At 34.8% G+C, this 12,260-nt stretch overlaps 1 protein-coding gene across 1 annotated transcript in view; it reads left to right on the top strand.

The window, feature by feature from the left end:
- The window catches only part of LOC138335506 (uncharacterized), a 44,037-nt gene extending 32,778 nt beyond the window's left edge, over positions 1 to 11,259 (top strand). Inside the window, 2 exon segments of the mRNA XM_069284620.1 lie at positions 3,928 to 4,047; positions 6,103 to 11,259. Coding sequence (XP_069140721.1) covers positions 3,928 to 4,047; positions 6,103 to 6,875 — 893 coding nt within the window. The 3' untranslated portion in view covers positions 6,876 to 11,259.
- The last annotated feature ends 1,001 nt before the right edge of the window (positions 11,260 to 12,260 follow it).

Here is a 12,260-nt window from a genome sequence, read left to right as displayed (position 1 = left end):
GTTAAGTTGTCTGTAATATGTGTAAGTGGCTTAGTGGTTAAGGTGTCTGAAATATGTGTAAGTGGCTTAGTGGTTAAGGTGTCTGTAATATGTGTACGTGGGTTAGTGGTTTCGGTGTCTGTAACATTTGAAAGTGGCTTAATGGTTAAGGTGTCTGTAATATGTGTAAGTGGCTTAGTGGTTAAGGTGTATGTAACATGTGTACATGGTTTAGTGGTTAAGGTGTCTGAAATATGTGTAAGTGGCTTAGTGGTTAAGGTGTCTGTAACATGTGTACATGGTTTAGTGGTTAAGGTGTCTGAAATATGTGTAAGTGGCTTAGTGGTTAAGGTGTCTGTAATATGTGTACGTGGTTTAGTGGTTAAGTTGTCTGTAACATGTGTACATGGTTTAGTGGTTAAGGTGTCTGAAATTTGTGTAAGTGGCTTAGTGGTTAAGGTGTCTGTAACATGTGTACATGGTTTAGTGGTTAAGGTGTCTGTAACATGTGTACATGGTTTAGTGGTTAAGGTGTCTGAAATATGTGTAAGTGGCTTAGTGGTTAAGGTGTCTGTAACATGTGTACATGGTTTAGTGGTTAAGGTGTCTGTAATATGTGTACATGGTTTAGTGGTTAAGGTGTCTGTAATATGTGTACGTGGTTTAGTGGTTAAGGTGTCTGTAATATGTGTACGTGGTTTAGTGGTTAAGGTGTCTGTAATATGTGTAAGTGGCTTAGTGGTTAAGGTGTCTGTAACATGTGTACATGGTTTAGTGGTTAAGGTGTCTGCAATATGTGTAAGTGGCTTAGTGGTTAAGTTGTCTGTAATATGTGTAAGTGGCTTAGTGGTTAAGGTGTCTGAAATATGTGTAAGTGGCTTAGTGGTTTCGGTGTCTGTAACATTTGAAAGTGGCTTAATGGTTAAGGTGTCTGTAATATGTGTACGTGGGTTAGTGGTTAAGGTGTCTGTAACATGTGTACATGGTTTAGTGGTTAAGGTGTCTGTAATATGTGTAAGTGGCTTAGTGGTTAAGGTGTCTGTGACATTTGAAAGTGGCTTAATGGTTAAGGTGTCTGTAATATGTGTACATGGGTTAGTGGTTAAGGTGTCTGTAATATGTGTACGTGGCTTAGTGGTTAAGGTGTCTGTAACATGTGTACGTTGGTTAGTGGTTAAGGTGTCTGTAATATGTGTAAGTGGCTAAGTGGTTAAAGTGTCTGTAACATTTGAAAGTGGCTTAATGGTTAAGGTGTCTGTAATATGTGTCAGTGGCTTAGTGGTTAAGGTGTCTGTAACATTTGAAAGTGGCTTAATTGTTAAGGTGTCTGTAATATGTGTACGTGGGTTAGTGGTTAAGGTGTCTGTAATATGTGTAAGTGGCTTAGTGGTTAAGGTGTCTGTAATATGTGTAAGTGGCTTAGTGGTTAAGGTGTCTGTAATATGTGTACGTGGGTTAGTGGTTAAGGTGTCTGTAATATGTGTAAGTGGCTTAGTGGTTAAAGTGTCTGCAATATGTGTAAGTGGCTTAGTGGTTAAGGTGTCTGCAATATGTGTAAGTGGCTTAGTGGTTAAGGTGTCTGTAATATGTGTAAGTGGGTTAGTGGTTAAGGTGTCTGTAATATGTGTAAGTGGCTTAGTGGTTAATGTGTCTGTAACATTTGTAAGTGGCTTAGTGGTTAAGGTGTCTGACTTTCTATCATTATATTCTTTCTGTAACATGTGTAAGTGGCTTAGCGGTTAAGGTGCCTGATTTTCTATCATTATATTCCTTTTGTAATCTGTGTAAGTGGCTAAGTGGTTAAGGTGCCTGACTTTCTATCATTATATTCCTTCTGTAATATGTATAAGTGGCATAGTGGTTAAGGTGTCTGACTTTCTGTCATTATATTCCTTTTGTTATCTGTGTAAGTGGGTTAGTGGTTAAGGTTTCTAACTTTCTGTCATTATATTCTTTCTGTAACATGTGTAAGTGGCTAAGTGGTTAAGGTGCCTGACTTTTTATCATTATATTCCTTTTGTAATCTGTGTAAGAGGCTAAGTGGTTAAGGTGCCTGACTTTCTGTCATTATATTCCTTCTGTAACATGTGTAAATGGTTTAGTGGTTAAGGTGCCTGACTTTCTATCATTATATTCCTTCTGTAATATGTATAAGTGGCTTAGTGGTTAAGATGTCTGACTTTTATCATTATATTCCTTTTGTAATCTGTGTAAGAGGCTAAGTGGTTAAGGTGCCTGACTTTCTATCATTATATTCCTTTTGTAATCTGTGTAAGTGGCTAAGTGGTTAAGGTGCCTGACTTTCTATCATTATATTCCTTCTGTAATATGTATAAGTGGCTTAGTGGTTAAGGTGTCTGACTTTCTATCATTATATTCCTTCTGTAATATGTATAAGTGGCTTAGTGGTTAAGGTGTCTGACTTTTATCATTATATTCCTTTTGTAATCTGTATAAGAGGCATAGTGGTTAAGGTGTCTGACTTTCTATCATTATATTCCTACTGTAATCTGTGTAAGTGGCTAAGTGGTTAAGGTGCCTGACTTTCTATCATTATATTCCTACTGTAATATGTATAAGTGGCATAGTGGTTAAGGTGTCTGACTTTCTATCATTATATTCCTTCTGTAATATGTATAAGTGGCATAGTGGTTAAGGTGTCTGACTTTCTATCATTATATTCCTTCTGTAATATGAATAAGTGGCATAGTGGTTAAGGTGTCTGACTTTCTGTCATTATATTCCTTCTGTAATCTGTGTAAGAGGCTAAGTGGTTAAGGTGTCTGACTTTCTATCATTATATTCCTTTTGTAATCTGTGTAAGTGGCTAAGTGGTTAAGGTGCCTGACTTTCTATCATTATATTCCTTTTGTAATATGTATAAGTGGCATAGTGGTTAAGGTGTCTGACTTTCTGTCATTATATTCCTTCTGAAATATGTGTAAGTGGTTTAGTGGTTAAGGTGCCTGACTTTCTATCATTATATTCCTTCTGTAATCTGTGTAAGAGGCTAAGTGGTTAAGGTGTCTGACTTTTATCATTATATTCCTTTTGTAATCTGTGTAAGTGGCTAAGTGGTTAAGGTGTCTGACTTTCTATCATTATATTCCTTCTGTAATATGTATAAGTGGCATAGTGGTTAAGGTGTCTGACTTTCTATCATTATATTCCTTCTGTAATATGTATAAGTGGCATAGTGGTTAAGGTGTCTGACTTTCTGTCATTATATTCCTTCTGTAATATGTATAAGTGGCATAGTGGTTAAGGTGTCTGACTTTCTGTCATTATATTCCTTCTGAAATATGTGTAAGTGGTTTAGTGGTTAAGGTGCCTGACTTTCTATCATTATATTCCTTCTGTAATCTGTGTAAGTGGCTTAGTGGTTAAGGTGCCTGACTTTCTATCATTATATTCCTTCTGTAATATGTGTAAGTGGTTTAGTGGTTAAGGTGCCTGACTTTCTATCATTATATTCATTCTGTAATATGTGTAAGTGGCTTAATGGTTAAGTTGTCTGACTTTCCACCAGTATATTCCTTCTGTAGCATGTGTAAGTAGTGAGTGTACAATATAGCCTGTCAAATCTGACCCTTGTCTAATCTGACTCTTGTCAAATCTGACTCTTGTCTAATCTGACCCTTGTCTGATCTGACTCTTGTCTAATCTGACCCTTGTCTAATCTGACCCTTGTCTATTCTGACCCTTGTCTATTCTGACACCTGTCTAATCTGACCCTTGTCTAATCTGACCCTTGTCTAATCTGACCCTTGTCTTATCCAGATACCTATGTATGCGACATGATTGTATGATATTACGCTTCATAATTCATGGTAATTTTAAACCTGCATAATCCAGATACCTGGCTATACAGGTCAAATATGCTGGTCGATGTACTGATTGGCTCACAGTTTAACAAGGCGATGTCATACATTCATTTAATGTTTGCAGGGGAGGAAGTTTCAGCAGAGGACATTATGAACAAGCGTTCTAACTGTATTGCTGTGGCTCAGTGGCTCATGGATCAAGGTCTTATCGTGGACATAGAACTGGAACTAGTCGGACAGTTTGGTAGGTGGTGGTAGTTATACTAGAATCAGTGATAGAATTTCTTGGACTACATTTGGTATACTGAATCATTTTGATTGAATCTCAAAATAATACTGTATACCATACACTCACTGTAGCCAATTTTTTCATGGGGAAAATATTTTTGTGATTTTTCTGGGTATTCCTTTGGTCGTGAAAATCTTATCAGTGAATTATTAAATGGATGAACTATAGATAAGTCTTATTTATCATATACTTACTAATAAATATAGGCAAATTGCATATATGATACAATAATTACGTTTCTAGTCATATCACTAATTACCTTTATCGCATGTATACCCCTTTATTGCACCCCTTTATCGTAACCCTGCTGAATACCTCGGAGGGGTAAAATAAAGGCATATGATGATCTCTATATATAGCAAGATCACGAAATTTTAATACCTTGTAGTATTTAACTAATATTTAGTTAAAAAAATAAAAATAAAAAATTTAGAAAAGAAATATTGAAATTCATTTGTAGAAATAACCAGCTAAAGAGATTTTAAAATTCATTTGTAGAAATAACCAGCTAAAGAGATTTTGAAATATATCTGGAGAAATAACCAGCTAAAGAGATTTTAAAATATATCTGGAGAAATAACCAGCTAAAGAGATTTGACAATTCATTTGTAGAAATAACCAGCTAAAGATATTTTAAAATATATCTGGAGAAATAACCAGCTAAAGAGATTTTAAAATATATCTGGAGAAATAACCAGCTAAAGAGATTTTAAAATATATCTGGAGAAATAACCAGCTAAAGAGATTTTAAAATATATCTGGAGAAATAACAAGCTAAAGAGATTTTAAAATATATCTGGAGAAATAACTAGCTAAAGAGATTTTGAAATATATCTGGAGAAATAACTAGCTAAAGAGATTTTGAAATATATCTGGAGAAATAACCAGCTAAAGAGATTTTAAAATATATCTGGAGAAATAACTAGCTAAAGAGATTTTGAAATATATCTGGAGAAATAACCAGCGAAAGAGATTTTAAAATATATCTGGAGAAATAACCAGCATTTGACAATTCATCTGGAGAAATAACCAGCTAAAGAGATTTGACAATTCATCTGGAGAAATAACTAGCTAAAGATATTTTAAGATATATCTGGAGAAATAACCAGCTAAAGAGATTTTAAAATATATCTGGAGAAATAACCAACTGAAGAGATTTTACAACCACAGGGAGTTTTTATGACCAAAGAAATGATGCATGTTGTTCAGATAATTAATTCAAAATTTTTGTTACTATAAGTTATTCAAAACTTTTGATTCTTCTATTTCATTGTGTTTCAGCTCTGTAATCTACATATATATATATATATATACATATATGAGGACAAAAGCTAAAGGTTAAAAGGACATAATTAGTGATATTACACAAAGCATTCAGATTATTTTTGATCGAAATTTAAACATACAGTTACATAGTCATAGTGTGTATGGATGAAGCTCTATTCCAAATTTGTATATTTCAGAGTTATCTGCCCTTGTTTGTTAGCTGACACCGTTTGGTATTGGGCCAGGACATCTCCGATTCAGACTGACCATCAAGAAGCACCACTAACCTTAGTCTATTCAACAAATGAATATTATATCTACCCAAATATAGCAATCTGTCGAGATTAAAGGTGATATGCATACTACGGGAAAATGGCGACGACGACAAGGGAAATTTAAAGTTGCGGAAAAGAAACTACTGTGTTGACACTATAGAACGTGCATGCGTGATGAAATTGATGGCTATGCGTAGATAAATTATCCATTTGTTGAAAAATCTAAGGTAAGTGGCGATTCTCGGTGGTAATGTTTTGTAAGTAGTCTGAATCGGAGATGACCTGGCCTGATACCAAACGGTGTCGGCTTATTCCAGGTTTTCGAGTACTACTGCGCTCTGGCACTACACCAGACATCTATCTGTCATAATGTCTAAGTATGGTGTCAGGGCCAGAGTATCTCGGGCTATGTCAGATCTTAACACTAGCAACAAATGTTACTAATTAAGGCTCTTTTTGGGTATTGCAGAAAGCAGTATGGCTCAAACCCACGACGTCTACTCGATGGACGAAACACTACTTGACTACCCTGCCCTCAGTATACACAGCAGTATGCCTACATCAGGCCGGGAGACGGACGTTAGTTCCCTTGATGACACGCCCACAGGGTCACCCTCGGGACCCTCAGCAATGAACTTTGTCCCGACCTCAGGACGACTTTCCAGATCAAGAGACAGTACTCCTGTCCCTAGGTGGCGCTCACAAGGGCATGTAATTCCACAGAGTCGAAGCAGGAAAGGTACGCCATTACCACGATTCGCAAACAAATCTTTATATGATGACCAAACCCATTCATTGAGTCCAACAGAAGACGATCCAAATGATATCAGTCGCTATGGTCTCGGAGTTCGTTGTCCAGGCGAAGATTTCATGTTCAGTGATAGCTACGAGGAAAATGACTACGCAGCACCCTCTGCTGGGATTTTCTCGCCTCGTTTGGATTCCGTGCTAGCAAATCGACTATTTCAAGATGGTGGGAAGCACTTTTATCACATAACAAGTTTAATGGACTCAAATATTTCTCCCCTTACAAATTCTCGAAGTCAGAGTGTTGTCAGCGAACTCAACACACTTGTGGAGCAGTGCTTTCAGAGGAAGATTGTGCCCAACTATATTACTACAATTCTTTACAGCAGGCGAAAGTATGATTCTGTCGCCAAGGTGTTCTCACAAAAATTGCTGGATGAGCCGGACAGTGACCTACTTGTACATAAGTCAGACTCAATATGTGTAACAAGCTAGGTATCAGCAAGTGTAAATTTTGTCATACAATTATTGAAAATTAAGCTATACATAATATTGTAAAAAGTAACATTACTGTACAATAAATGTAAAATAAACTACATGAGCTTTTACAAGACCACTAGATGATTGTTTTCTCGGTCTTACTTTGAGAGGAAACCGGAGTACCAGTAATAAAACCCACCTAAATCACAGTTGACTCAAGACCTTTTCACATCAAAATGAAGATCCGTACTACATAGTACCCACCAATATTTTTTATTTTGAATTTTTTGTGCTTTACTTCTGAACTTTTTTAGATTCTTGTCCGAAAGTTTTTTTATTCAAATGGTTTGTACGTTTTTAAGAGCTATATGTACAGTGAGCCCTTGATATTCCAAACACTTGCGTCCCAAGTCAAAACCGTTTTTGATTGGGAGTTTTTCGAACTACCCGGTTCTGTTAAAATAGTAGATGATCAAATCTGTTCCCTAATGCATTGTATTTCTATCTATAATATAGTTGAAAGATATTTCAAAATGATATATGATATCTTTTAGAGAAGAATGGGATTTAAATTTATTTAATAATATATTTTAGTCACAATAGTTACATGTGCAATACACATAAATCAAATCTCCCATCAATATTTAATATCCATGTAAGTGAATAATTGTAATGATTGAATGCTTTTAAAGTGAATAGTCGGGCAAGGATGGCTAAAGTCGGTAAAAATGGTGTGAATGTATCCAGTATAATTTCTTATGAAATAGAAAAACAAAATCTCTCGTCAAAATCTGTCTGCGTACGAAGAAATTAATTTAAAGTATAGGAATCCTAAAACGTTCTCCCGGCTGACTATGTCCGTGGTTACATTTCCACGCAGCCTCGCTTTCAATGCTTTCAAATTTTCTTTACTTTAATGGTCAGAACTGGGAAACGTAAGCAGAATTTGGCCGTCGTATTAATATGTGAGAACTTTTGGAAGGCCAATGAACGCATTTAGACTGGTTTTCTTTGCCCGACTATTCACTTTAAAAGAATATATTTGTATATGTCTTTTCTGTACATGTATTTTCAGTTATTTAACACACATTTTTATGCATATCAAAAATGTTTTTGAATTCTTGTTATCTAGATAGTAGAGTTATTTACATTGGTAAAGTTATCTATCCTTGGTAGAGTTATCTGTGTTTGATAGAGTTACCTGCTCTTGGTAAAATTATTTATATTGAACTACATTGATAGAGTTATCTTCTCTTAAGTAGAGTTATCTACCTTTGGTCGCCAATACAGTTCTTTGCAATACAAACAAACAGCACAGATATATATCAGTGCAATATAATTGTCCTATTTTCCATCATGAGTGCCAAACATATCAGTGCTAATTACATGTATGAATTATTGTAATATTATGTAACTTTCAACTTTGTATCATGATAGATATTTTTTAACTTATTCATGTAAATGACATTTTAATTGAACAATATGATGTGGTTTAATATGATGTTTGTAAGAAATCATTTGCTCATACGTTTGTTCTTGTGCTGATTTTCTTTATTGTGAACACGCTAATTTTGGTACGCTCAATATTACTATTACTCTGTATCAACATATTAATGCAATATGATGTCTGAATTAGACAGAGAATACATGGTTAGTATCTTACAATACAAGGTTTATTTTGGTGCGAGACTTAGGAAAGTCGAGATGACGAGGCTCTGCTGAGTCATCTCGGATTTCTGCGTCGAGCACCAAAATAAAACCTTTATAGTAAGATACTAACCATGTATTCTGTTTATCCTGCAACCATTGTGGCATTCAAAACGAAAGCATATAGTAGATGTATGATATATCACTGAAACAAAATGAAATACTCAAAAAACAATAAATACCCATTAAAGAATTACTTTACAATACATACCTTGCCATGAGCCAAGAAAAAGATGACACCGCCATACGAGAATTTCGATGTCCTAAATATGACGTCATTCCGGTGAATGTGACGTCACGTTTTAGCGGGACTGAATGACGATTCAGTCACTGGAAGGTTCAAGTTCTGGGTCAAGTTAGAAAAAGTTTTGTTAGATATGGAACAAATTCACGTGATCGTATTGATGGATAAAGCATTTCGTATCGACGGATAAAGCACAAGTTTATCCGGCAGTAATTATCGGTCAGTATGTGGGACAGTTACAGGATAAAATTAGATACATCTTAAAAAAGCATCCACGAACTGGTGCTAATATGTCACAATTCCATGTGAGCAAAATGGAGTTCACACAACTAGAATTTTGCACACTATTACTTTACGCTAGAAATATTTATCCAGGTAATTCTACATTCATTCCTAAATGTTTCATTAATCATATTGCATCATTCCATAAATAGTTTTGTAATCTTGTATATGAATGACGAATAAGTGCTCATTTTTTACATGAAAAAATTGTATTTTTATATCAATCTATGAGGCTGTGATATTTTTTTAAGATTCCATATACATGTATGTATGAATGAATACTGTAAAGCGTGGATGTTGATGATGCGGGGTGGAGTATACGTAATACTTATTGTATTAGTTTAAAGAAACGGGAAGGAAAGAGCCAAATACTCAAGTTGGAATGCATTTTATCATAGTTCTGTAGCATTTGTTGCTAAGCTCAAAATGTGAACAGAAATTAAATTTCGGTGTCCAAGCAGAGGTAACTTATTTGGAAATATATTGCGATCCATGCATGTCTCGTTTGTCTTGTCACTTTGTATCTCGCTGCGTCTATGTCCATTTCCTGATTTACATTTCTTGTTTTGTAGATATTTGAGCTGTTTGACTTAAAAAATATTGAAAACATGTTATATCTTTATCATGAAAAGCCATACTGATTTAATATGTAAATAATTTAATTTTCAACACAAAGTGTGCTGAAGCCAATTAGTAATTATTTTCTGTCACTGTTCATACTTTAATGCAATTCACAGTGTAGTGTGTCATTATTTGCTGTTGTTTGAGACCCAAAGATGATTGCACTTTGTCATGGTATAATTACGATCATAATTATATACATATACATAGTGAAATCAACTTTAGGTCTCTATTTTGCCTACATGCAATCTAATTAAAATTAGACTCGTAATTCCGCTCCCACTACGATACTCTACATTACGCTTTGTAGTGGAAGCAGAATTACAAGTCTAATTTTAGTTACATTGGACTACATTGTACCTATTTTCATCATTCTATAATTAATTTTCTCTTTGTTTCTGGCTTTTTGATTGGCCTATTCATTTTTTTCATCCCCCAATGAAAAAAAAATATCTGAGAATGGCGCAGAAACCAGACGTTATCGTAACGTCAAAATAGAAACATTGACGTTCCTATCGATTTGGAAAAAAATAATCCCTTGGAAAAAATCAATGGAATCGTACGTGTAAACGTATTTCATTTTATAAAGTAGCCTGGAACATTAATTATAGGTATTGAAGTTACTATTTTTTAATTTCATCGGGTTGACTTCAATGCTTAAATAAGGTTGAATTAGTTTTAAAACCGTAAATTGTTGCTGAATATATATATCTATGTTCATTTCACCATAATAATTTTTTTCAATAGTTTAAGTTTTAATTTTATATCCTGAAATGTATTACAAGATGTTGTGGTGCTCAATCATCGAGGAAAGTGAAATATCATTATAGGGAAAAACTAAATCTTTGATAATGATGTGCAGTCCAATTTTACTTGTTTTTGCCAGATTAATCTTTGACTCCTTGAGGGTTAGACAGGGATAATTCTGAAGTCAAATGTAAAACAGCTAAGTAATCTTATCTCGAGGGATCTCCTTTCCTACCCTAAAGAGGGTGAATGATTCTTTTTTTCTTACCCTGTGCACCGTTTGGTGTCTCTAATAATGATTAGTCACCAGTGCAAGCGAGGATGACATGACCTATATGAATTGTTGTCGTTGCGACTTGATTTTATTGTTGTCGTGACATTATATTACTGTACCATGCTACGCGACATCCTTACATTGTTGCCGCGACGTCATACACTTGTTGAGAATGTGCAAAGATCTCATGTAGCTTGTTTTTACTCCAGGGCGAGATAGAAAGATCTCAAAATGTTAAAATTACAGATATCCCTGTGCAGGGTAAGAGAAAGTGATATTTTACTCTCATCAGAAGTGTTGCTATCCAGGTTAAGAGAAAAAAGAATCGAGGTACATGTAGAAGTGAAAATGTAGATAATGTTAGTGTGAAATGATGCGATACATGGTTAAAAGTGGATATTTATAACAAGAATCCAGTGCCTTGGATATGAATGATTGATTTTATTATTATTGTTAATTGTATAATAGAGAACTTTTAACAACTGTTAAGAAATTGTTAAATCTATTAAAATGAATAGAAAATTTATGTGTCTTTTTTTTTTTTTTTTTTACTATAATATAATGTTTTTTTATTGATATTAGAATAATATTTTGTTGTCAACAGAAGCAGGATCAATGATAATATATGGTGAGAGAGTGGTAAAGATGTCCTCACAAATTATCACAAGCACAGGTGGTAGGCAAGTTCGAATTCCTGTGACTCAGTAATAAAGATTTGAAAGTACGGCCAATACACATGTCCTTATCGCTAATGTTGAGGACATGTGTATTGGTCGTACTTTCTTTTTCCAAGTCACTAGAACTTGCCTAACAACGATGATAACAAGCCCTCCACCTCTGGGTCGCAAGTTTGAAACCCATGTGGGGCAGTTGCCAGGTAGACTATTTGTCGGTGGTTTTTTCTCCAGATACTCTGGCTTTCCTCCACCTTCCTAACTTTGGACATCCTTAAATGACCATGTCTGCACATAAAAACCTGATTGGAGGTCCTAATTTGTTATTAAGGTTTAGTTTAAGGGGCCGCGATGGCCAAATGGTTAAGGTGTCTCGCCATATTACCACAAGCTCACCACCTCTGGGTCACGAGTTCGAATCCCATGTGGTACAGTTGCCAGGTACTGACCCCTGGTCAGTGGTTTTTCTCTGGGTTTTTTTTATCTGGATACTCCACCATCAAACAAGGCACATCCTTAAATGAACCTGGCTGTTGATAGAACGTAAAACAAAAAGTTTTTTCATATTTAAGATATCTAAATAAACAAAAATAAACAAATAGATAATTAGATAATCGCAAATAAGAAATGAAAAAAAAAATAAAATAAAATAAAGGGAATTAGATGATTACAAGTGTAGCAGTGGTAAGAAATTCATACTGCTCGAGGAAAAAGAAAGGAAAGAATGTAAAATACAAGTTGATACTTTCTAATGAATCTTGACAGATTGAAAGCGGTGATAGAATTTGAGATTCGGTTCTATTTATAAGACAAATCAGAGTCATCTCAAAATTTCGGGTTCTATTATCAAT

Source organism: Argopecten irradians, chromosome 11 (assembly GCF_041381155.1).
Source record: "Argopecten irradians isolate NY chromosome 11, Ai_NY, whole genome shotgun sequence".
Lineage (NCBI taxonomy): Eukaryota > Metazoa > Mollusca > Bivalvia > Pectinida > Pectinidae > Argopecten > Argopecten irradians.
The sequence above is the reverse complement of the archived record's forward strand: the minus strand, read 5'-3'. Positions and strand labels throughout refer to the sequence as shown.